The sequence below is a fragment of the Cylas formicarius genome, unplaced genomic scaffold, assembly GCF_029955315.1.
Source record: "Cylas formicarius isolate icCylForm1 unplaced genomic scaffold, icCylForm1.1 PGA_scaffold_4__25_contigs__length_36172078, whole genome shotgun sequence".
Lineage (NCBI taxonomy): Eukaryota > Metazoa > Arthropoda > Insecta > Coleoptera > Brentidae > Cylas > Cylas formicarius.
Genome location: NW_026844334.1, coordinates 10,851,353 through 10,877,751, shown reverse-complemented (window position 1 = coordinate 10,877,751; position 26,399 = coordinate 10,851,353). Strand labels below are relative to the sequence as shown.

The 26,399-nt window shown below is 36.5% G+C and overlaps 1 protein-coding gene across 5 annotated transcripts in view; it reads left to right on the top strand.

Annotated features, from left to right (window-relative positions):
* Window positions 1-26,399, top strand: part of LOC132701563 (protein scalloped) — a 125,782-nt gene that overhangs the window by 71,111 nt on the left and 28,272 nt on the right. For all 5 annotated transcript variants that reach the window (XM_060669613.1, XM_060669609.1, XM_060669611.1 and 2 more), the window contains 2 exons: window positions 21,634-21,752; window positions 22,161-22,299. In XM_060669613.1, coding sequence (XP_060525596.1) covers window positions 21,634-21,752; window positions 22,161-22,299 — 258 coding nt within the window. The remainder of the gene's footprint in view (window positions 1-21,633; window positions 21,753-22,160; window positions 22,300-26,399) is intronic.

Sequence of the window (26,399 nt, the reverse complement as noted above, 5' to 3'; positions counted from 1 at the left end):
TTTGCTTACTCAGTGATAACTCGAACTCAGCATTTCATTTATAGTTGTCAAACTATCGGCATTGCTTGGCGGAATATACATTTATGTTTGTTTTTGCACAGGAAGACACAGACTCTTCGACTCGTGTAGGAACAAACCTAATATCGAGCTGCTCGCGAACCTATCCGGACGACACGTGCGCTCACATGGCACGGCGTTTGTATTTAATGCCTCTACTTAACATACAATGCCGCCTCGACGTTAATTTGTGATGCGAGCAGACGTCATTGAATACAATAAAACCGCACACACTTTAAAAAACAGGGCCCGGGCATTGTTTGGTTTCATTTCGTCACACTGTTCGAAAACGCCTGGGCACCATCCAGTGGATGGAAATTTTATCGTGTTACGTCAAATTAGGTTTTTAAATATATTTTTTTAGAATATCTGAAAACCCATACGTCATATGCGGATTTGAGATTTTTATTTTATTTGAAAAACTTAAGAAACACTAGGGACCTTATGGACCCATCTTAATGTGTAGGTGCAGAAGAATGTATGATTCTTCCTTTAGTAAGCTGATTTCATCAGTTATTGAGCCACACTTATACAGATTACATTAATTTTGTTATAATATTATATTATTATATTATATTTTATATTATAAATATTATATTATTATTATATTGTATAAGATACCACAAATAACAATTGAGTGTTCAAAATAATATTTTCACCTCATAGTTCTATCTGAAAATTGTATAAAATAATTTGTTAATAAATTGAAAGTTAAATAACTTTAAAACAGTATTTTTTTTAATTTTAAATAGGGGGTGTCAAATTTTAACCAAACCAACGTTACTTTTTAATATTCTATTTTCCCTAGAAATTGGGAGAATATTTTTTAAAACTCCCATTAGTGAATTCCAAAGCTTCATGTGAAAAATACCATTTTTCATTTTTGTATTCAGCGTTTTTTGGGGATTCTCTTCAGTGAAATCCAGATATGATCCCGAACAACCACGATTGACCTTGAACATAAACCGATGCATTTCCGTGTTTTTTTTTTTGGCAATCGAACGGTCCAGTTCGGTTTAAATCTTAATTGCGTTTAAACGCCGGTCTGGGCAACTAAGCGGTGCCTAAGAAAATTATATATCTCACTTGCTCGCATGAATATTATTTCTCGCTAGAAAAATAAATCAGCTTCGGGCGCCTTTCAGCCTTTTCGAAAATGTATTCATAGACGCGACCTTTGCCGTTTTGTGTTGCGTTTATAAAAAGATTCGTTTAAATATACGTTTGGTTAAAAACCGTGAGTCATTCTGTTTTATTAACAATCTAATTATAGTATGTGTGCGTGGAAAAGCAATTGCCATCGCGTACGAATAGGCGAATGTGCGATATTCGCAGACAAGTCCGAATGAAAATGCTAAAAGGTCTAGACGAATATACCGGAAGGAGAAAAATATAAATCGAGACACCACAAACGAGGATAATATTCGCAAGAAAAAAAGATGCGTTCAATAAAACATCGGTCGCGTGATAAAATACGCTTATTCGTCGTTTCCAGCGAAATTTGCATTTCCCATTAACGAACCCGCAGCAAACGAAAAATTCATGAATCGAATCGAGTTACGAAACGTGCAACAAATCGTACAACGTAACCAGATGGAGGTCAAATTGGGATAAAAAGTGAAATAAACGATGGGGCGCCCATGGCGAAAGGCAGGCCGCGACACGCGATCGCGGCGTTGCCAAACAGTCCGTTTCCTGATTTCGCCGAGATTCCTCTAATTTAACCTGTTTGAAGTTCGGCGAATGAAACTTTCACAAAAATTAATTACATTTCTAGGTTATAGACTTTGGAAAAACTCTTAGCAGTTGTTTCACTGGCCACTCTATACTGATATAAGAAACCCAACTTCTTGTCGGACAACTTTCGAAATAAAATTACGACCTTTAGTCTAAGAGGCAATTACGAATAGTCATGTCCACGAAAATTAGAAGTTTTCAGTAATTCTAGACAGCAGAAAAGTGTCGTGAAGACGCTGATAAAACATCGCCCCCGCGCCAACTATTTGAAAGCTGAGTTCAATATTAAGAGAAATATTTTTTGGTATTTCTCCTTGCACCGAGATCTAAACGAATTTTCGGCTACTATAACGGAAATTTAAGGTTATAGGTCACAAAGTCTAAAAATTAAGTGATCCTGTTAAGAATATATAGTAACAATCGGAGCCTCGGAATAAAGTTTCAAAACGAACAATTAAGAGAGAAGCAGGTCTTGCCTGAGATGGACCGTAACGAATATTTGTACAAACTTGCGGGGTATAAGTAGAAGCCTATTTGAATGTGCTCCTTTCTGTAAGTACGCATTTATGTACCTGATTCTCGAGCTTCAACCCTGCTAGGCTTTTTTCCCTGGACAGTTCACATGTACTCTGTCGATTAACAATATTCTTCTTTTTGTATTTTCGTGTCTTCTGCATAGTTCTTCGATTTGTAAACAACAACAGTCTTTTTTAAGGCTATATATTATATTATGTATCTTGAGATTACCCCCGAATCATTGTATTTTAACCTGATTAAGATTATTTGGTCTGAGTTGAAAGCGCATATAAGAAAAAATGACACTGCACTAAAATTTAGTGATAGTACCATAAACGTAATTGGGAAAGAGGTAGCTAAAATATCAGTAGAACTGTAAAAAACGAGTAATAAAAGAAGAAATTATTTATAATTTATGACGATCCTTTTATGTTACTTAAGTGATTATATTTAATATTTTTTATATTAATATTGATACTATGTAGAAATATAATGAAAAAGAACTTAATAAATTGTTACTTTGTACTATTTTTTCTGTACATGTTTCAAGAATGGCTCGGAAAAAAAGACACGTACTTCCCTGGATTGGTTACAGGTAAGGGTTTGCTCGGCAGGGCGTTCTATCAGGGGTTGCGGTTTTGGAGTCGTAAACAGTAGACAAAGTTAATAACTGAGCCGGTTGTAAGAGCACTATATTTTTGGTCATGGTATAACCTAAAAAGCTTCCCCCGCACCCGCTACGGATCATCAGGGTTCATCCGGTCTCCAACCGGCTAGAATAACGAAAACAACGTATAATTGTTAAGCACTTCAAACATACACAACAGACACAATCAAGCTGATGCCAAAAAATTTCAACAGAAACCAGCTGAGCAATGCCAACCACAGGTTCCGTCATTTTGCACTCAGAATATGATCATAGAATACAATAAACTTATAGATGATTGTACAATTAAATTAGGCCTCTGGTGGAAATTTTTTTAATCTAATTGGAAAGCAAAGAAGGTTGAATTTAGTCCGTTTGGTATCATGGTCTCATCCGAGTCTTCAGCATTAGGGTAAAAGCTTAGCAGTTTCAAATCCAGACACGACACGAATTGCTAAGTTGATGGTTGATGGATGATGGATGTCTTGGTAATAGTTTTTGATTTAAGAATTGTACTCTTTAAACCAACTCCAGCACACCTTAAAAACCTGCAGCCATATACTAGCAACTTCCTGACAAACCAGTTTTACAACCACAAGCTGGGCGCGATTTATAGAACTCCTTACAAAATTTAATTGGCTCTTGATTTCAAAAATATGATAAAACCACGTCCATAAAACTTTGATTTAAATTCAAACTTAGTTTTGTTAACCTCTTTTAAAGCCTGATTGTGATCTCGCCTCATCTTACCATTACACCTAACGCAAAACAAATCGTATACTCGGGACACGAAGAGATTAATGACAGCACCGCGTCGCTCTTCCGACCGCGTAAGTGCGACAACATCGCGCTGTAGAGTAAAGACAACGGGCCAACAGAATTGCAGCGGAACGACCTGGCAGGAGTGGAACACGCATATAAAAAGGATAATACGAAACGAGTTTTTGCGTGAGTCATTGGCTCGGTTACTGTTAATTGAGTCTCCGACGAAGCGGCAACGCCGCGCGCCCGACCCAATGAACAATCATCTAACGCCGCGTCCAAGTGGCCATTGTTGTTGTATTATTGCACTTAGGTTCACGTCTTGGCGATGATTAGCTCTTCATGTCGCTGCTAGTTACCGGCTTTTAACGGCGGGTGTTACGCAATTTGAGCAGTCACGTTCTGGTGTCGCTAGACGGGAGGCGGCCGATGGAGGTCGGGACGAGCACAGATTTTCTTCTTAACCCGACAATTATTGTAAATATACAGAAATTACCATGGAAATTGATTTAAAAAAAATGTATTTGGAACACTTAGATGCAACTTTGGACACACCTATTTTTACATATTTTGTAGGTACCGAATGTCCCACGCTCGGCTGTACCTCGGAAGGTTCCTAAAATGCGTCCTAGATGGCGCAACATCTAGTGTGCGGGAAAAAAAATTATACATAATTTGGTTGGTTGGATTTTTGTTTTTCGTGTTCCCTAATCTGCAAATACAAAGTGGTGGGGGAAGGTTAGGTCGCCTTTAATTTAAATATAATAATAATAATTGAAATAACTCCGGACTAGTTTATCGGAATCAAACAGCTTAGTCTTATTTAAAAGAGCGCTAGGAGGCGCGATTTTTTTCTAAAATTTGAAGTTCTAAAATGTGGCATAATTTTAGCTAATTGTAAACTGGATTAGAAACACAGAAAAAAAGTAATTTGCTATAATCGCAATTGTGATAATCTCTCGGCTTCCAGTTTTCCTTTGGTTCTAGGTAATTTTTACAGTTCACTCTAAAAATTGTAAACAACTAAAGATTTTCGAATCTTATGGGGCCTTCAAAAATTTTTAAATGAATACCTCCTCTTTCACGATGCTACGCTGGCGCCTCTGGTTGAAACTAGATATCACCCAAATTATGTTATGTCAACATTTAAACAAGGTAGGATGTTTTTATGGGGTTATTTAGTTACTTCAGGATTGATTTCCAGAGAAAAACGTATAGGTTCTTGTATGGCCAGCACCATCACCAGATTTTAATCGCATGAAGAATAGTTTGTGTCTGTTAATGTTGTTGCCTCTTGTTAAGTGTAATAAAATTTGTGCACATTTCATCTGCAACATCAATCAAAGGTACACCGCTTCTATCTGATTTAGTGTAAACCTGAGCAAACTGGCGGTAGCGCAAAGGTTATTTAAAGTTAACATCTAAAACGGCTTCAGTTTGTGTTGTACACAGATTTAATTATTAGCAATCGGTTTAATAAATCGCCTGCCCCGCCGTATATATACACCGTGAATTACACTAAATCATTTTCAATTTTAATTATATTTCGCGTGGGCCTCGTCGTAATAACACGTTAAGGCAGTCACCAAAGCGTTATTTATGCGGCAATTATTTTACGTTGGCGTCGCAGGAACCGCCGCGACTAATCTGACGCTTTGCGGAAAGAGATTGAAATTCTGTAATGGATAATTATTTTTTTTATAAGTCAAACGCGAGTTTCTATAGCAACCTTACCATTTTCACCGATATTCTTTTAGAAAGAATCTTGTATGGATCGAAGAAAACCGATCTGCGGTCTCCAGAGGTCGTCGGGATCTCTATCTATAAGGAGTATTGTCGTCGCCCAAAAAAAGCATTGATGATTTGCAGACCTTTTAGGCTAAGACTAACACAGAACAATCTTCTTTTTTTAGTTTAGTTTAGTTTGTTCTACTTTAGTTTAGTGATAAATACGATTTGGATATACAGTCGTCATGATGAACTGCTTGGAGTGTGATGATGAGATCAAATTCAATTTCAAATTTTGGTTAGTTATCTACACTTCAGTCTCGTTTGGTCCTTGATTTTCTTTATGATGTTTTAGGAGTCACATATTTTTGGCTCCCATTCATTCCATTTTAGTTTACTTATCTGTAAAAGTTAAATAAGCAGTTATCACCGTTTGTAATCTCATGGGTGAGCTAGACGTCAACTTGCACTCTACATCCACATTTGAATTGCATTTGATACTTGCATATTTGATTTTCTGTGGAAGGTTAGATTTTCGATCTTTTTTTTTGATAAATCAATCGATATGTTATATTTAGGCAAACAGGCAACTGAGATGGCCGTCAGCTTCAAATTTGGGTTAGTGTTGTTTGGTTCAAATGTTTGGTTTCCTGTCTCAATTTAGTTTGCTCTCAACGATAAGAGGACAAATAAATCGATAAGACAAAGAACAAGGGTAGCCGACGTATTGCACAAAGCCCTAAGACTGAAATAGGAATACGCAAATCAGTCCTGGTTTGGAAGTCATACGAACTTCGAACACCCAGGGGAAGAGATGGGCGGATGATTTAAAATTAATCCCAAGAAAATTAAAGAAGGAACTTGAAAGTGAGAAAGTTAAAAAACGCTAAAAAGAAGAAGAAAAAAGGTCATTAGCATAGTTAATTGTACCCGAGATTTAAGATATGTTGGTACCTATTTCACCTTAGTTTACCACCAGTGGTTACCATCTCATCAACATGAACTTGAAGTTTAGATGTACACACAATTCTGTTGTTTTTACTACTTCTTGTCACAATCTTCTGAGCGGGTTGTTTGACTTTCTGTGCCACTTTAGTGGTGTGCGAAAGGGCTCTGTTTACTAGCCCCCTCTACTCCACTCTAGGTTAGCGATCTGTGTGAGATAAGCTGTCAAGTCCCGTTCTTATTGATAAGTTTCCAACATCTAAAAATTAAAAGCAACGTTAAATGTTGGCTTCTAAAAGCATTACCTCCAGTGAGATAGCGTGCGGTATCAGATCTTCCTGAGATCCCCATTTAAATAAGGGAAATCATGTTTGTTTCTGTTCCACTTGGGTTTTCTGATCTGTACGATTTAGAACTTAGATAGTTTTGTGTTCAGTAACGTGGACTTTGTCGGTTCAATTGTGAAATAGTGCAATAGCAACCGATGGTGGCCCGAAGGACAAAGAAAAACGGAGCCTAGTTCGACGTGAAATTGGTCAAAAAGCATCGATGCGAGCAACCAGATACCGCACGCAGTAACAACAACAGAGAGCGCGGAATATTGCATTCCGGCGGATGTTTTGAATAGGGCCCCGGGGCCGTGGGGTACGCGCGGGGGCAAAAACAAAGATGGTTTTTACCGGGAGGAATGCCGCGCGAACTGTATTGTTTTGGGGCTGTATTAATTATGGCGGCCGATTGAATTCCGCAGCGTATTCTACCTGGTTATGGCGTCATTCCGAGCGTTTCTCATTTGCCCGCCTTCTGGCTTCGTTGTTCGATCGCGCCGCCCGATTCGGATTCATCGGTCATCAGATCTGGGATGCCTGTTCATTTTTTTCCCGATGGCTCGAATGCCTGCCCGACTGTTTGCCGGTCGGCCGTCTCTTTGCTCCCTGCCTTCCGAGTATCGATTCTAATGATCGCTTCTCGTTTTGCGCGAAGTATGAAACGTCCGTTGTTACTTGTTTATTTTTAGACTTATCCAAACCTCGCAACTAGGGTTTTTGATTGCATCAAGTTCAACTAATAATATCGAAATAAATAAGAACTAAAAGTTCAGATTTTCACGAAATTATATATTTTGACATGACAATTGTTTCGACAACACAGTGTCTTTATCAAATGTAATATTTACAAACTACCTGTTACTATATATATCGAAATATGACCATAAAACCTTAATTAATGCAGTGAGTGAATTTAAGTTCAATAAAGGAGAGGTATTTAAATCTAATTGATCGTTAAGCAATACATTTGAATGTCTCAATTTGTTAATCTCAATGGCTTCCAATAAATTTAATTTTCTACTTTTTGTGGCTGTATGTAAAATATCAAAATTGTCGTCAAAAATGTGTTTTTTCTATGTTTAAGTGTGTAGCATAATAAGAATCTAGACTATTGTTTTTAAACGCTCTTTTATGTTCGTTAATGCGTTTCTTGAAGGATCTACCTGTTTGTCCAATATAAATTTTAGGACCAGATCCGCATTTCAACCTGTAGACACCTGATTTTTGGGATTTTGGACATTTCGTTTTATTGTTCTTTAAATATTTTAATATTGTGTTGTTAGTTCCGAAAGCTATTTTTAAGCCATATTTTGACAGATGTTTTGGAACTTTTTCACTAGGTTCTCCTTTGTATATAATTGTTTGAAATTGTTTGTGAGAGTGGCGTGTTAAGAAGTCTGTGTATAAAACAGGTAAATGCAGCCATTTTGTGTGTATAAGGGTGATTTGAGCTGTTATGTATGACTGTGTCTGTTTGTGAAGGTTTATGATATATTGAAAATTCTAATTTGTTTTGCGCTTTCGCAATAGTTAAGTCTAAAAAATTAATAGAGTTATCCTGTTCAATCTCGATAGTGAATTTTATACGATTATGTAATGAGTTAGTGTAATTTAAAAAAGAATTCAAATTCAAAGCAAGCAAAGCAAGATAGATAAAATTATAAATAAAAAACAAATACAGACAACAGTAAACTCTATTTATCCAAAACCTAATACAGAACACAAACAATTCTTAGTTCTTATTTATTTTGATAAATGGATTTTCATCAAGTAAAAGCCACCTCAGTTCACTTAATAATATCGTCCTTAAAGGGATAAAAGGCGGGTTCTGTACAGCTCTTTCCTAGGGCATAGGCCGTCTCCCAAGTAAAGATTTGCCCTTCCTATTCCTCCAAATATATTTGTAAGTTACATACACACAAACAAGCAAATTACACGGAAATAATAAATGGTTTTCCAATAAGACGTGTTATTTTGAATAGTTGGATATTTTGAAGCTGTAATTTTTTGCCATTTGATAAGTAGAAACTACGCCATTAATAAAAATGGAACGATACACGCTTCAACAATGCACAGAAATTATTAAAATTCACTACAAAAATGGTGTAAATTTGGCAGCGACGGTTTGTAAAACTAAAACACTTTTGGGACGTCGTGAAGCTCCCTGTCTGTCCGTTGATGAAAACACAGGTTTGTTCATTCCTCGTTCGTTATTGGAATTGGGCATTCCACAAACTTTATTACACCGTATTTGGATAAAGCTTGTCTTAAGCTGAGCTGTCAACGAAACGGGAAAAGTTTCCGGACCGTGTTATCTCTCGAAGAGGTGTTCACAATTGAGATCGAGATCTTATGATTTAACACCGTGCGACTTCTTCCTTTGGGATCACTTGAAATAGCCCAGCGTCGATTCAAGACCTCATACAGCAGCCACTTTGCGAATTTCATGAAAAGGCTGTGGGCCTGTAAGCGTAGCTGTGATGGCCGTTAATAATGGAAAACAATATAAGTCAAATATATTGTTTTGTATTATTAACTGCATAGCTGCCTCTTTACATTGAAATAAACATCCGATCATTTATCGCGTAAAATGACATTTTGCTTTGAATATGAAAATAACATTTGTTATTAGAAATTCTTGTATATTAGACATTTAGAATAGAACCAATCAAACCATTCGTTTATATCCTTGTCATTGTATATAGCCTTTCTTCCAAATAGTTTGCCCAGCATTTTCGTCAGCAATTGGAGAAAGATAAAGATATTTTAATTTAAAACCCTGTGACTGAATGCTAGTTGAAAACCACTCCAAAAATGTGAATTTTAGTCTTGTTTGGCCGAAGTCAGTCATTATTTTACTTAAATTAAAGAAAAATACTATGCTAATAATGTTTTTTACGTAAAAATGACAAAGTACTTCTTCCCCTATGACAAGCACTAGTGCAATGAAAAACATTCAATATGTAAGTTTTCGACATTTGAAAATTGAAAGCAACATTGGGCGAGAAGACCTGTTTACTTCTGCAAGTAACACTGATTAATAATTGTTATTAATTATTATTTTACATAATTTGTAAAAACTTAACAAGTTAACAAGAACATATTAAAAAACAATAGCAAAATTAATCAACAGCAGATATGTTCTGATAAATCCGGATCAGCTACTGCCAAATTAAACCTTGCATTTTATTTGAATTTTTTTTCTGCTATTTAAAACTCCAATTTCTTCTGCATCACATAAATAGCGTTTAGAAAATCGCAGATTTTTATTCTTACGTTTCTGTACGTACATTCCATGGAACATCCTTTTTTTAAAAATAAAATCGCACGTTTTCTTTTAAGACGAGACCAAGCCACAATACGATTTTTGTTGCCATTGGTGGCTTCGAAAGTGCCATCTCCTCCAGTGGTACAACCAATTTTTTTTTGTCTTGTCTAATTCCTAAAATATTGTGTTTTTTTTTCACTTGGGAGAAAAAAACATCTCTTTTTGTATTGAACGACCATGATGTCCGCATATTTGATTTGATTTGATTTCAATTTAGCTCACCTTTTCATTGAATAAAATTTCGGTTTAGTTAAATTCTACCCCCGTCTGTAAAATGCCTAATTACACATCGAACTAGCGTGCGGCAAGCGTCACTTTACCACGTCAGTTTCGTTTCCCATGGATCCGAACCACTTTGGACATTTCCTGGATATTATCGCACAAGTTTTTTGAGCAGGCCTTAAATTTTGAAGATTTGTCAATTCTGACGGTTATGTCAGTGAATGTATTTGTGTTGTTTTGCGAAAATGTACCCAAAAAGTAACGGTCAAAGAAAAAGTATAGTATGCAACACGTTCGGTAAACTTTTTAACTCACTTGTTTATTAAACACTCGTTCCGCTGCGCTCCGCTCGTGTCAACTAAATTCGTGAGTCAGATGCCGTTTACCGCACTTGTTGCATAATATACTATTACCGCACGTATTTCATAATATACCATTATTTGCTTACTTGCAAAGTGTACAACAACTTACATTGTAAAGTTTAGGCTAAGAATGTTTTCCGAAGATTTAAATTATGTATGTATTATGTATAAAATGTTTTTATCTTTAAATGTGACGTTCAAATCGCACATCAACCTTTGTCCCTTTTGCAATTTTTCGTGTGGAACTAATTTTAAAAGGCCGTTTTACGAGTCCTCGTTGTTTTATGAATGGACGATTTTGGTCCGCCAGTCACTTAATGCCCAGCGCAGATCAGGTTGTTTTACCTGCATCTGGTCCGATGTTTCCATTAAGCGGAACAAAGAGCCCGACATGTTGAAAGAAGTGAGGCTGTCATATATAGACGCATCTAAAAGAAAACGCGAGAGGTGGTTTTCTGTTCCAGGTAACGATGGCGATTGTGTAACTCGCAGTGGCGTACGAAAATGTTTCTATGATATTGAATAAATCATTCATTCTTGTGTATAATAACGAGTGACGCAAATGCAACCACCACTGTCGTTTTTACTCAATGTAAAAGGGGTTTTTATCGATAAATAAGTGCAAATTTTACAGTATTTTGAACTGTCCAAATACAAAATAGGCACACATATCAACGTAATGTTAAGACTGCTTGTGTGCTTTTTACGTTGTAAACAATGCCTGACTTGCCTTTTCATAAAAAAAATTGATAATAATGAGTAAATTTACTTTATGTTTAGTAAAATCTTATTAATTTGATAGTGGTTACATGAAGTCACTCATTTTTTTAATACTTAGTTTATATTTAGATCTTATTTAGTTTTTGTAGTTGAGTAGGTATGCCACTAGTTTATTATGTATGTATTTGTTATATGGGTTTTAATATATTAATAAACCACTTCAAATTATAGCAGTTTTAGGCATAGGAATTAATTTTAAATCCGACTAAATAAATAGTGAAACTTTAACATGCAAAAGGCAATAATGTTGCTGAAAATTGTAAGTTAAATTTGTATAAGGTTCCACTACCAAAATTTAATCGTTAAAATATATACGCAATAAGTGCGGTAAACGGCATTTGACTCACGAGTTTAATTGACACGAGCGGAGCGCAGCGGAGCGAGTAGTTAATGTACGAGTGACTTAAAAAGTTTACCAAACGTGTTGCATACTATACTTTTTCTACAACCCTTAGTTTTCCGCTATATTTTTGCAAAACAACACGAATACATTCACTGATATGACTCTCAAAATTGGCAAACGTCAAAATTCAAGCCATAAGGTAAAATCTCTGAAAACATCCGATTGCTCCCAAACCCGTACGGTAATATCCCGGAAATGTAAGAAATGGCTCGGATCCATGGGACACGCAACTCACGTGGTAACGTACCGCTTCCCGCACGCTAGATCGGTGTCTAATTAGGTATTTTAAAGATGGGAGTAGAAAAAAGCAGTTTGTATTAGAAGTTTTAGCTCAAAGTTCAAGTTATATACCCATCTAGCGTGCGAAAGAAAGGACATGAAACATCCAGTAGAGAATGTTTTATATCCACGCCATTTTTGATGACTAATTCGAAAAAGGGAAAAACTATTTCACAAATCTGAGCAGGTCTCGAAAAACCGCTTTTATAATGTTTTTATCCGAATCAGAAATACTTGCTTAAAAATATTGTAAACATCGGGTTTTCTTTCTTGTTAAAATACCCCAATAACGACCGCCCTACATATTTACAGACTGCATTAAATGATGTTTAAGATAAACCTACAGTAACATTTTTGCGTTGTTGCCAATAATAGTAAAATTACAGTATAGCTGCTTATAGTCCTTCGCATTACGAAGTCTTATGACTCTACAATACAGTGAAACAGACTATACTGTTTTAAACTTCTAATTTTAAGCTTCTGCTGTGTTGAATGTAAGCCTCCATATTGAATCCGCCATGTTATTTAACTTTAAACTTTGCAATCGGCGACCTGTTGTGTGGCGGCGCGTGGAAACGCATCGGCCGCCTCCCGCGTACAACCCCCATCCCCACCTTTGGGGTTTTGGACGCACAAAGGGCGGAATCCGCTCGGGCAGTTTTTAGTATTCGTTTTGCGGGCGAATTTATCTCCCCACCCCCACTTCTTGTCCCCCCCCTCTTCCCTTACATTCACGATCGGGAGATCGGCAGAACGCCGGAATTGTACGAACGCGCCGCGCCGGCAAACCCGGGTGTTTTAATAATCCACCTGTTCATTGAAATTCGTATAATTGGATCAAAGCCCACTCGGATTTAATTGAATAAATTAACTGCTATACTGAATTGAATGGAATTTTCTTTATTGCTCGACGCGCTGTTTAGTTTTGGGTTTTCGCTCGATTCCGTTTACAAATAAAAATAAATGTGCCGCGAGGCGCGCGGATTGGTGGGCCTTTTGTTTCGTGCAGCTTTTTTTGCGACGGAGGAAAGCCGCATTTTTTTTTTTTTCGCGAATAAAAAAATCGCATTGAAGCTGCATTTTAAGGGAGGGGGACGTAAATACTAATTTCGTAAGGTTATTGTTTTAAAAGGTGAGTAATTTTGAATTGAAAATGAAAGTAAATTCCAATTTTAAGGAAACTATGAAAAAAAGAAATATTTGTAACAAAAGTATTCCATATTTTTTGTGCTGTATACCGTTGAAGAGATATATTCAAAAAAATATGTGTGTAATTTGTGAGTGTAATGAGTGTAATTTTATAATTAATAGCTTGCAACAGTTTCTTTTATGGACTGTGTGGTGATGCAACGATTGTTTAAAATGATTGTGTAAAAACACATTTTCTTATATTGTTTCTTTCTACGTTTTGTAAAAATTAAGTAAATATCCATCTGTGTGAATATACTTCTTATCTAATCATATATCTAAAGAAAATAATAATGACAATAATATATCGTTTTTTATTTTAAATACAAAATAATAATAATAATAATTATAATAATAATAGCACTTTATTTCCAACAGGTAACATGACCCAATTACAGTAAATATTAAATATAAATCATCAATATATATACTAGGGGACGTAGAAACTAATCTAAAAAAAAATGAAGAAGGATAGAATGAGAAAGAGAAAGAAAAGGATAAGACTTATCGGTACGCATAACCCGACGCCATTCGAAGTTGCTGAAGTATGGCCTGGAGACCATCATAATATAAATCGCAGTACGATGATAGTATGTTGAAGGTAGCACACATATTGTAAATAGGGTTTTGAAAATGGATATTGGACCTGGGTAACTGCGGTAACAAAGTAGATTGATGTCTCCCTTCCAGCCGCGGCACATGAAAACGTGATTGTTCCAGAAGAAACGGACAATCGACTCCGTAATGAACCAACTTATAGAGAAATGAAACAGATTGCAAGTCTCTGCGCAAGCTCAGGGGCAGTATAGCGAACCTTCTTAGTAGAAGATCGCCATCAACTCCCCTCTCAGGATAGGAACCGTCCTCCCTGAACGTTAGATACTTTAGTAACCTTCTCTGCACACTCTCAATGGACTGAGTGTGGCAGTTACAAATTGGTGACCATATCAGCGAGCCATAGTCAAGCTTGGACCTAACGTAACAGTTAAATAACAATTTAACAGTAGCTGAGCTACAAAAATGCCTGCAATTTCTTATTACGAATCCTAAAATTTGCATTGCATTGGAAACCATTTTTGTAATGTGAGGTACAAAAGAGAACGACTGGTCAAATAAAATCCCCAGATCCTTCACAGTAGCAAGTCTAGTCAGGACAGTACCATCCATATTGTAAATAAATACAATTTATTTTTAGTACACCATTGACTGACAATATTGATGTTGTCCTGGAGAGTCATGCAGTCCATGCCAGTTTCAATGCTCTCGTATAGCTTTAGGTCATCCGCATAGGCAAGCTTGTTGCAGATGATCGAAGAGATCATCTATAAATATATTGAAAAGCAGAGGTCCAAGGTTAGAACCTTGAAGCACGCCAGAAGTTGGAACAAAAGGAACTGATCTAAACCCCTCAATCTCAACAAACTGTCGACGATTCACCAAATAGGACCTCAACACTGTAATCAGCGAATCAGAGAAACCAATTTTATGAGATGCTTTTTCAATCAGTAAGTGATGATCTATCTGATCAAATGCTTTGTGGAAGTCAGTGTATATAATGTCAACTTGACCTTGCTTGTTCAGAGAGTCACAGACATACGAAGGCAGGGAGCATACAGTGATACATGATATTTTCGCATAAATACCATGTTGTTGCGTAGATAGTTTATTTGAGCAAAAATAAATTTATTTTATATAATCTCGAATATTTTAGAAAAGTTGCACAAGATCGAAATGGGCCGGTAGTTTTCAACAACAGAGGGATCACCTTTTTTGAGAATAGGATAAACTTTGACATATTTCCAAGGCTCTGGATACACACCCGTCTCAAGTGTCAGGTTAAAAACGTGACATAAAGGAGTACACAGTGCGTGGGAACAGTCTCTCACGATAAAACTTGGTATGCCATCAGGACCAGCGGTAATTTTGTTCTTGAGTGCTTTGCTTGCTGACAAGACATCCTGGATAGTAAGCTTAGGTATGTTCACTAGTTCCGGATTAGAGGACACACTTGAAGATGAACATGGATCTGGCTGGGATATGGTGTAAACGCTACCAAAGTACTTAGCAAAACCTGCAACAACCATATTAGGCCCTTGGCATGGCTGACTAGGGTAGGACATCGAGGCTGGGATTCGCGAATCTGCCTTCTTCCGCTGAATAAATGACCAGAAATTGATAGGACTATCATGTATACTTAACTCAGCACGACGAAGAAAATCAGTATAGGCAATGCGTGACTGGAACTTGATTGACTTGCGTAGCGCGGTATATCGGCCAAAATAATAAGCAGATTTGTGTTGCTTGAAATTGCGGAAAGCTTTCTCCTTCTCAAATATAGTTGCGATCATTTCTTTAGTGAACCATGATGGAAATCGCCTTCGTCTCGGTGTTTTAGTGGGCGTGCAAAGGGCAAAAATATTGTTTAGCATGTCGTAAAAAAGTGTTAGAGCCCTGTCGACATCCGAGCACTCCGTAACACTATTCCAGTCTGCATGCTGCATCACTCCATACATATGAGGATAGTTGGCCTTCCTAAAGTTAAATTCGGTTTGATCGTTCCTATTGATTGGAAAATTAGAGATGTTTGGAAAAGAGACTTGGAGAGAAACTATTAACGAGGGATGGTGTGGATCCTCGTCGATGAGTGGTACTGCGTTTCTCACTATCGCAACGTCGAAATTGGCAAAAACGAGATCTAAGCAACGGTGATTTAGGTTGTTAGCTACAGAGTTATGCTGTTTAAGATTCAATATGGCGCTGAGGTTGAGTAGGGATCTATGTCGGACATTGACAGGAGCTGAAACAGTGAAAGAAGGAATATTGAAGTCACCCAATAACAAGACAGATCCACCAAACAACAAGTCCAGCGACGACAAAGATTCAAAAAACTTCTCAACTTCGAAGTTGGCAGCAGTGGGAGGAATGTATACTTAAAATACATAAAATACAAAGTAATCTAAAGAGATCTTACAGCCTAAAAAGTCTATGCTTGGAGCACTGTTGCTGATGCCGGAGGTATCCAGAAGTGCGGACACAAAACTCAAAACTGACATGACTATTTATACTCAACCCAATCGGACCACCTACAATCCAAATACTACGTTCAAATCTTTCAACAAATAAAATTACTGAAATAGATAGCAATTAATAAATTGCAACTAATAATTTTTTTTTAGGAACCAAAAATTTCTTTATTGCTTGTAAGATTTTTTGGATACAGGTGAAGGATATTTAACCATTGGAGCTCATTAATTTAATAAAATATTCTCATATTTTCCTTAATCCAAAAATGTTTTTTTTTAGTTTAACACTAATATGTGCCTATTGGAATTAATTCGTTTGAGGGAAATATATGACTTAAACATATAGTACAGTAGGACATCGAGGTTGGGCGGTGAATCACAGAACTAGTGTTTCCTTGCTTTTCTTTTTACCAAAAACCCATAGTTTAGATTTTCTTGAATTTAGATTTGCCGCATGTTTTCCCGAAACAGTCTTAACAGATTGAATATATTTAATATATTTATAGAACACATGACAGTGAAATATTGAAAAATGGATGGTAACAACACTGTGATTTTGTACGGTTGTATCTTTTGTTTGTAAAATAAAACCAAACTTCAGTAAATACGAAACTCAAATCAAAACGCACAATTTATATTTTAAGTAAGAAGTGAGAATAATATTAAGGATTGTAAAATTTCGGAAATAAAAAAAAACATTTGCAAATTGTTGTATGATGCTTACCTTAAAATATTTGAATTTGTCCATGTGCTCCAAAAGAAGCTGACTCCAGTTTAAGAATTAAAAGAAAGAATATTATACTCCTTTTGCACACAAAAAATAAAAAAAAATCTTTTTAAATTGATAATTATTCACGCCAACACACATTAACAGTACAACGCTAAATACAGCAAAAGTATATAAAAGTACTTAAACGTGTTTTTTTTTTTTCATACAAAATCTAAAAAGAAGCTATATTAGTCGGACGGCGGTGAGGGGGGCGAGAGAGCAGAAAACGGGGGTCGTTCTAAAGTCAATGGCGGAACGAAACAAATTTCACAGTTAAAATCGGTACCGTTTCAGATTTGGGATAATATGCGTGGTCACGTAGTAGCCGCATTCTCCATCATGGCTTTTACAGAACAGTACATGATGTCGCATTCCTAACAGGAATTACTCGCAGATTGTATAAGCCTCGCGCTACGTTGAATTGCAAACGCCGAAACGTTAAATACGCCCTTAGTTCCATATTGTTTTCGAAAAAAGATTCGAATTAGACCTTTGAAATCAGATTTAATATCAATTGGTTCGTCTCTAAAATTTTTGTAAGCTTATCCAATAACAAATTAAATTTAACAAGTTAGGCAACAAAATTAAAGCAAAAGGAATTAACGCCCCTAAAATCCCTTTTGTTCATTTGAAAGGTAAAAAGAAATCGAATTATTATTATTATAATTATTATTATGCTAGATTATACACACACACACACACACACACACACACACACACACACACACACACACACACACACACACACACACACACACACACACACACACACACACACACACACACACACACACACTTTTTCAGGTTGAAGAATATTTGAAAATAAATAGTGAAACTTTAACATGCAAAAGGCAATAATGGCTGCTGAAAATTGTAAGTTAAATTTGTATAAGGTTCCGCTACCAAAATTTAAATGTTAAAATAGTATATTATGCAACAAGTGCCGTAAACGGAATTTGCCTCACGAGTTTATTTGACACGAGCGGAGCGCAGCAGAGCGAGATCGGTGTGTAATTAGGTATTTTACAGACGGGAGTAGGAAAATGGCATTTGAGTCACGAGTTTGTTTGGCACGAACGGAGCGCAGTGGAGCGAGTGTTTAATAGCTGAGTAAATCCTCCGAAAACATCCGATTGCTCCCAAAAACGTGCGATAATATTGGGGAAATGTCCGCAGGGGCTCGGATTCAGGGAACAAAAATCGCATTTGTTAAAGTGAGGCTTCCCGCACGCTAGATCGGCGTATATTAGGTATTTTACCGAAGGAAGTAGAAAATAGTATATTAGGCAACAAGTGTGGTAAACGGCATTTGAGTCACGAGTTTATTTGCCACGGGCGGAGCGCAGCGGAGCGAGTGTTTAATAAACAAATAAAATCTCCGAAGATATCCTATTGTTCGTAAACCCAGGCCATATTATCCCGGAAATGTCCGAAGTGACTCTGATTCATGGGGTAAGAATTAGGTATTTTACATAAGGAAAATAGAAAAAAATACATAAAAGACTTAAAAATAAACTGTAAAAACTGTTTATGGCTTCAAAAGGGGGTTACTGTTGTAACGTATACTGATTCGGGGTTTGACACAAGGCGACCTTTAATATGAGAGCGCCAATTTCAGAAAAGCATTAAATCAGCATTTTTGTTTACTCCAAAATGAAAATTAAGTTCTCACTTGAAGTTTCGAATGCGTCTACGTCCACACGTGCGTCCGCCATCATCAATCTCGCGTTATTTTTATTCGACTTGTTTGATTCCGATTTGATTCGCGGAATCGGCGGGATTAATTATTACGTCCGTTAAAAAGCTGAGTGGAAAGAAAAAAGAAAGTGGCTTGGCGGCGGCGGCGGGCCGTTTTGGTATTTTTAGTCGCCAAGTTCATCGGACAGTCGCCGACGTTTCGAACGTGAGACAAATTAATTAAGACGGTCGACGCCATGTTGTAATACCCGGCGCGGCCCTCCCGACGGGATAACTAATGTCGCGTGCTACGGGGGACACTGCCGAAGTATACATTTGTATCGACACTCATGGATCATTATTTCATTCATTATTATATTTGAAAGATCCTTCAATTACGACCGCCATAAACTATATAACGACCTGCTGCATTCAATTTTGTTCCAAGCAAATTAACAGCCCTGGTACATCAATAATGTATAGGAGAAAACGATAAAATAAAACAGAGAAAAAATTGAAGAAAAAATACCGAAAAACCATGAACGTAGGCAGCCAACCACTGCTAGAATCCATTAAAAATTTCCTGTACTTGCACACTTAGCTTATAGTTTTGCTTACAGAGGGGTATATACAAAAATATAAATCTGAATTGAAACCATGGTGTGATACATCTTTTTTTATTTGTAAGGATAACTGTAAAAATCAGAAAACAACGCCCCTCTAGGCTCTCCAATTTTTCCTTTCCTTGTAATTTTATTATTATTATTATTATTTATATTACATTATTATTTATAAACTCGTTTCAAATCCAAAATTACCAACTGTGTTGCAAATATTATTGATATAGGTTATAACTTCGATTGTTTTTGGTTATTTAATTGGAAAAGAGGAAACGAGAAGCCATAGTCGTAACACAAGTACTTCACCAAAAGCTGCTATGATCAGAGTAAGGATGTGTGTCCATGTTTCATAGATTACGAGAAGGAGGCATTTGATCGCATACAACCACAAATTAATACAGCTGCTCAGACCAGAAAGACAACAGATGCATTGAAAACCTATATTGAAACTAAATTGAGAAAATCAAACTAGGCAACACCATACAGATTAGAAGGGGAGTGCAGCAGGGTTGTGTGCTGTCTCCGCTCCTGTTCGACTTGTATTCGGAGGCGAGTTTTTAGCAGGCTTTGGAAGACGGGGGGGAGATGGGAGTCAAAATGAATGGAGTGTGGATCAACAATATCCGCTATGCTGACGACACGGTCTAAATTGCTGATAACATACACAACTAGTTAACAACATAGGAAAACAGAGCAAATCAATTTGCCCTGCATATCAACACCAAAGAAACAAAATATGTTTGAAAACTCCACCATAACATTTAACGCAAAGCCCATAGAAATAGTTTAAGTTTAAGTACCTGGGATCTGACTTCGCGAAGAATGGACACCAGACAAAGAAATAAAAGGTCGCACTGAACATGCTCGACAGACATTCTGGAGCTTTCAAAAGGTATTTACATGTTCCTATTTTGACCTTAACCTAAAACTCAGATTCGTTGAATGCTACGTTTGGTCGGTGCTTTTTTATGATTTAGAAGGTTGGATAAGGCGAACACAATCAATAAATTGGAGATGTAGCTGCACCGCAGGACCCTGAAAATATCTTGGACAGCTAAGCTAACAAAAGACGAGACCTACCAACAAACAACGTGAACTCTTTGAATCGATTAAGAAGAGTAAAATGGCACAACGAAACACGAAATACCAATTCTTGCATCTGCTGATCGAAGGCAAGATCGATGGCCGTAGAGGGATCGGAAGGAAAAAATGTCTTGCCTGCGATATATCTGACAGTGGACAGACACGATGTACAGGCATTAATACACACCGCAAGGAATAGAGAAGAACAAATTGTTGTCTTAAACATTCATTAGTTGAAGAAGAAGAATTGAAAAAAAAATAGTTGAAAGAAAATAAAAACAAGCATTGAACTATAAATGACACAATTGAAGTAATCGCCGATTATTAACTTTAAAAAGGACGGGCAGTTGATTAAACTGCCGACGACATCAAAAAAGAAAATAACGTCCAATCGAATAAAATAGAAAATGTAAAACGGCCTTTAATGAGATTCATTCTTCATTGGGAGAACTAAAGAAATGTGTTTTGTTTTAAACGATCTATCGTTATGGGTGCAATGTGCTATAGCTCTATGCGAAAGAAAGAAGACGAAATTTAAAAGAAGATTTTTAGTTGTGGATGGGTTATATGACAGGCGTATCCACTTTTTTTTTATTTGTAAAAACGGAACATTTGATTCTGTGAATGATAATCTTCTTGATTTTGTTAAACTGTAGCTTTCGTTGGAATACGATAATATTTTTAAGTTAAGGACTTTCCCTCGTAACCGCATCGAACGCTACAAAGAGGCTTTTGATTAGTTAAGCTGTCAACGAACGGACTGACAATATTTCATGCGTGTACGCGGATGCCCCTCGGCTAGTGCGTACCATTAGACGTATACTTTTAAGGCTTCTCGTCCCCAGTAAGGCGTGATTATATGGAACATCTGTTCGCTAGTCCTAATCGGCCAGTTACGTGCCTAGAAAAACCACAATTTTGGGCTTGCTTTCAACACACTATTTTAAACATCTTGGATATGTCTGGAAGTCATACCTTTAGTGGTCTGGTTTCGCTAATCATCCCTCGCCTATACTGAAAGGACCTCGTTCTGGTTCAATTTTCCCAACAACCATGTGGTCGCTTTAGTAATGAAAAAATGAAAAGGGAATTTATATAAAGCATACCTATTTATATTTGGAATATTATGAGGAAATAAAATGAATTGGTTTTGGTAACTAATATATATTGTTCTTTCAGGCAGCGTTGTCACCCCAGGCACCATTTCCTCACCGTGGACGCCGGTAACCGGCCCGCCGACCGATTCCAATGGGGCGGGTCCGGATACGAAGAATTTGGACGTCGGAGACATCAGCGATGTAAGTTAATTGGTGCATCCCAGAAATTTTACACTTTTCACCGTTTTACAAAAGACCAATCCAATAACTTAAACCACCACTTTTTCTTCTTAAAGCTCTAAACCAATTCATTCTATCGATATTCAGGCAGGGACCGTGCCCAGTAAGGGAACGGAACCGGATATACAAAACTTTTTCTAAATAAATTATTTATTTTTTTTAGTTTGTTTATTGACTATTAAATGGAGATGCAAGTTTACTTCTTTTTTCCGTGCTGTACTACATCTTTTTAGCTATGTATGTCTATTTATTTAAAACTATATTTCTTTTTTTACTTTTTTCTAAAAAAGGTCGTTGCTTTTATCTGAGCGTAATAGAGCGCCGGTGCATGACTACGATCGGTTGTCTATACCAATTTTTGTTTTTTAGGACGAAAAGGATATGGCGGCGGCCGACGCCGAAGGGGTTTGGAGTCCGGACATTGAACAGAGTTTTCAAGAGGCGTTAGCCATTTACCCGCCCTGCGGGCGCCGAAAAATTATATTATCAGACGAAGGCAAAATGTACGGTAAGTAAAAGATCCTCTGAAAAAATTTTCAAAAATTTGCACTGTCCATGTTACCTCTACAAAAAAGCAGCGGTGGCGGATGAAATGAGTTTTCATGTACAAAAGTACCCTTCTCATATATCATTTTTTTGGTTTTTCAAATGTGAACGGTTCACAATTTTTGTGTCCAGAAATTTATTTTAGTATTTTTGCAATAGTGCCAAACATTTTCGCCTATTTTACCTATTACCCTACCTTATTCCCATTGCGTCTGTGTTACTTTTACACTTTTGCACTTAAGATTGACGTTTTTTAAAATCGCTATTTTAATGCCCGAGATCTGTACGAACTGCTCGGAAATGTCAGTGATTTGAAAAATATAAAATTGGAATACCTGAACTGGTCGACGGGAACCTGAAAAATTAATTTACAATATTTAAGAATAAATTCCCGAAATGTGTTGAAAATGACCGTGAAAAATTTTGTTTTTCTTTTTTTTATTACATGTCGCTGAGATTTGACCACATAAAATATGATATGTAATAATAATAATAATAATAATAATATAAAATTTTATTGTAAAAAAATAGAAAGGGCGATGTTAAGGCTAAGGATGTGAGCTTACATAAGAGGTTACCCCCAGCTGCAAATAATCTAAATTCGGTTTTCTGAGCCCTAAACACGACCTAGAAATAACAATTATAACAATTTAACTATATTTATAATCGGGCCGCGCACTCAAAACATCTCAGAAGAAAAAAGCTAGGCTCTTTAAATTTGTAACCAGAAAGCAACTGTGGTAAAACTGTAATTTCATTAAAACAAACTAAAATGGATGACAATGAAATGCACAGATGTGGTCTTAAGTATATTCGAAATTTATTTATTAGTGGGTCAATCCCATTTAGCAATTACAATAGAACAATCAAGAAAAACAACAAGGAACAATATGAGGAAGAAAACATACAAAATCCATAACTCTAAGGAATAAAAAATTATCACTTCAACCTAAGTCAAAAAACTGCAATAGTTAAAAGAGGGGACCAGCCAAAATTCTCGCAAATAGTTCACAGAGCTCAAAAACTTCAGTACTGTTAAGTACTTCAGTACTTAATAGTAAATTACTTAAAAAGTTTACCAAACGTGTTGCATATTACAATTGTTCTACGACCGTTAGTTTTTGAGTATATTTTTCCAAAACAACACGAATACATTCACTCAAATCTCCGAAAAGATCCGATTGCCCCCAAATCCGTGCTGTAATATCCCGGAAATGTCCGAAGTGACTCGGATCCGTGGGAAATGAAACTCAGGTATTAAAACGACACTTTCCGGCCGCTAGATCGGTGTATAATTAGGTACAGAAGGGAGTAGAGAAAGGTATTTTAGACGTCAGGTAGCCAGTTGGGGAATTGATGATTTTGTGGATATGTTTGAGGTTCCTTTGCTTTCTTTTATGAAAAGGAGTTGAGTGTATCACGTTTTCATTTGAAGATGACTGAAGATACTTTAATTTGATTACAACTAGATAAGTATAAGTATAGATAAGTATAAAGTATAAGTATAAAACTATTAACAAATTGAATAAGCTGTAAAGGCTTAACTTATTTAATCATTTCCCCTATTTTTTGTTTCATTTCAACTTCTTTAAATTGAAATGGAATGAATTTAAATTAAAGGCTTAATAATAATTAAAACACATAATTTTAAAATATTTAAAAAATGGAGTACGTGAAATCCAAGCTTTGGAAAAATTAAACCAAATAAATAAATACAGAAAACATAAAAAGCCCTAATAATAATATTAATAATAATAATAATAATTATTATTATTATTATTATTATTATTATTATTAATATTATCTGTCACTACTCTGTAATAATATTTTATTAATTTTTTCACGGACATGAAATTTTAAATATGATCAAAACTTTCTCTCCATTAAACCAAATATGAAAAAAGTTTTCCATCACGCTGCCGGCATTTTCACGCACGCACCGAATACCCGAAAGTCCGTAACTTATTAACGTTCGTAAAAACCGGACATCGTCCGCAAATAAAGACCTCACGAGCGTCCCCCGGACACGACCAAAATTGACCGCAGCGGAGCGGACGCGCCGGAATGCACCGGCGTTTCCCGGGAATGGCAATAAACGGATGGGGACAAATTTAAAAATTACAAATAGCTTAAGGGATGACCAGACTCGCACGCTGCCGGAAATTTGAAAGCAAACGGAGAATCGGCGCGGACATCGGCGCAGCGTCGCGAAGATATTGACCGTCCGTCGTCCGTCCGCCGGACAAAACCTATCTGTCCCGTTCCGACTCATCCGTCGAAATTTGCGTCGAGACATTCTCACTTCCGTCTCGACTTCTATTTACGACCTATAAATGTCCGAACTTAAATTTTATTCCGAATAGGTTTCGCTAAGGCGTTGTCTCAACTATTGGATAGAAAATCTTAAAAAAGTAGTGGCCTATACTATGTGCTGCAAATCTTCATATCTAATACCAGCGTCTCATCTTCTGCGAAGGTGTTTTAGATTCACGAATACGTGGGAGTCTTTAGATGTCAGTTCTGAAAAATAACCCGGTTGTTCAAGAATTTGAAACTCTCGTCGATACGGACATTTTGTTTACAGAGCCATTATTCTTGATGGCGATAGAACAAAATCATTGCAATCGAAGACCGTAGTCTTGAATAAAAAGGAAAAGGCTAAACCAAAGAATTCTTTAATTCAACTTTTGGAGCTGATTTTTTTTAAGGTTTAACAACATTGATAAGCTGTTGGTAAACAAAGAAGCTTCACAAAATTTTGAATTGAGAATAAAAAGGGATCACTTTGGACAACAACATTTTTGTTGACGTTAGGTAATTGATTAATTATCCAAAATAACTTAAGAAAATATTGAGAGAATAAAATTCTACTGGTTTTTAACAGAATAACATTTAAGAATACGAATTGCGCACTCCCAATAGAAACACGAAGAATAAGGTTCTTTGAACGTTGTGTTATGCAACATCGTAAAATAATGTATAAAAGACCTCTTCGAAACATTTGTCGGGGTGGTGAATCCTTATACATCCAATAAACGGTCTGCATTTTTGACTCAGGATGCCAGTGGCCCAGTGACGCAGCCAAACAATTTTGAGGATCTCGCTCAATGTTGTAGAATTATTTCGATTTTATCTATTGACCAGCTATACATGGATGTCACCGTAATCTATCTATCTCTCAGGACGATGTCACGGTCCAGGACTACCTTTTTCTTTACAAGTCTCTCTGCAAAATTTATGATTTTTTATTATCTCTTGTCCAGTTCCACTTGATGAGATGAAAACACACGCAGTTTTTGTACTATATCCGCTGGTGATAAATCTGTCTTGCATAACTTCCATAATCATAACCCTATATCTCTTTTCATTACTCTGTAAGTTTAATTTAGGTATTAAAAAAATGCCCGAAAGTACCTAATTCAGGTACGTTTCCACAGAAGGGACGCCAAAAAATTATTTTTTCTTTAGTATTTTTGAAATACCTTTGAGATAAGTTTTAAAAAAGCCGAGAAAATTTTGGTTCAAAGTAATTCACAATATTTTTACTTGAGGTGGGTTCAGCTTGTTTACCCCACGTACTTCGAGTGAAGTAAATAGGGTGACTTCGTTTGCGTTCGGAATCAACTCCAAAGATTCTGCATCCCAATGCAGGATTTTAACAGCAAACAGGCCCAAAAGTGTGAAATTTGGTTTAAACAGAATGGAAAGAGTTTCAGACTTCGTCTAGTATACAGGGCGCCCGAGATAATTGAAAAAATATCAATAGAAACCACTATTTTTTATACAAACCTTTGTATTTGCCGAAGTTTTCCGTAACTTTGAAGTTCGACGACTCTTTATACAGGGTGCGTGCACAACAAAATTACATCGATTTTGCGAAAGTTCCATATTGGTCCGAAGGATCACGATAGGAAAGCAATGCATCTCACTACGACAAGAAACCGCGATGCGGCTTTTTTTTTTTTAAATAAAAAGCTGCTTCGCGCTACGCTCTACGAACTTGACCGCCCAGCGACGATTTTTCGAAAGCAATCTTGTTTATTACTCTGTTTAATAGTGCGT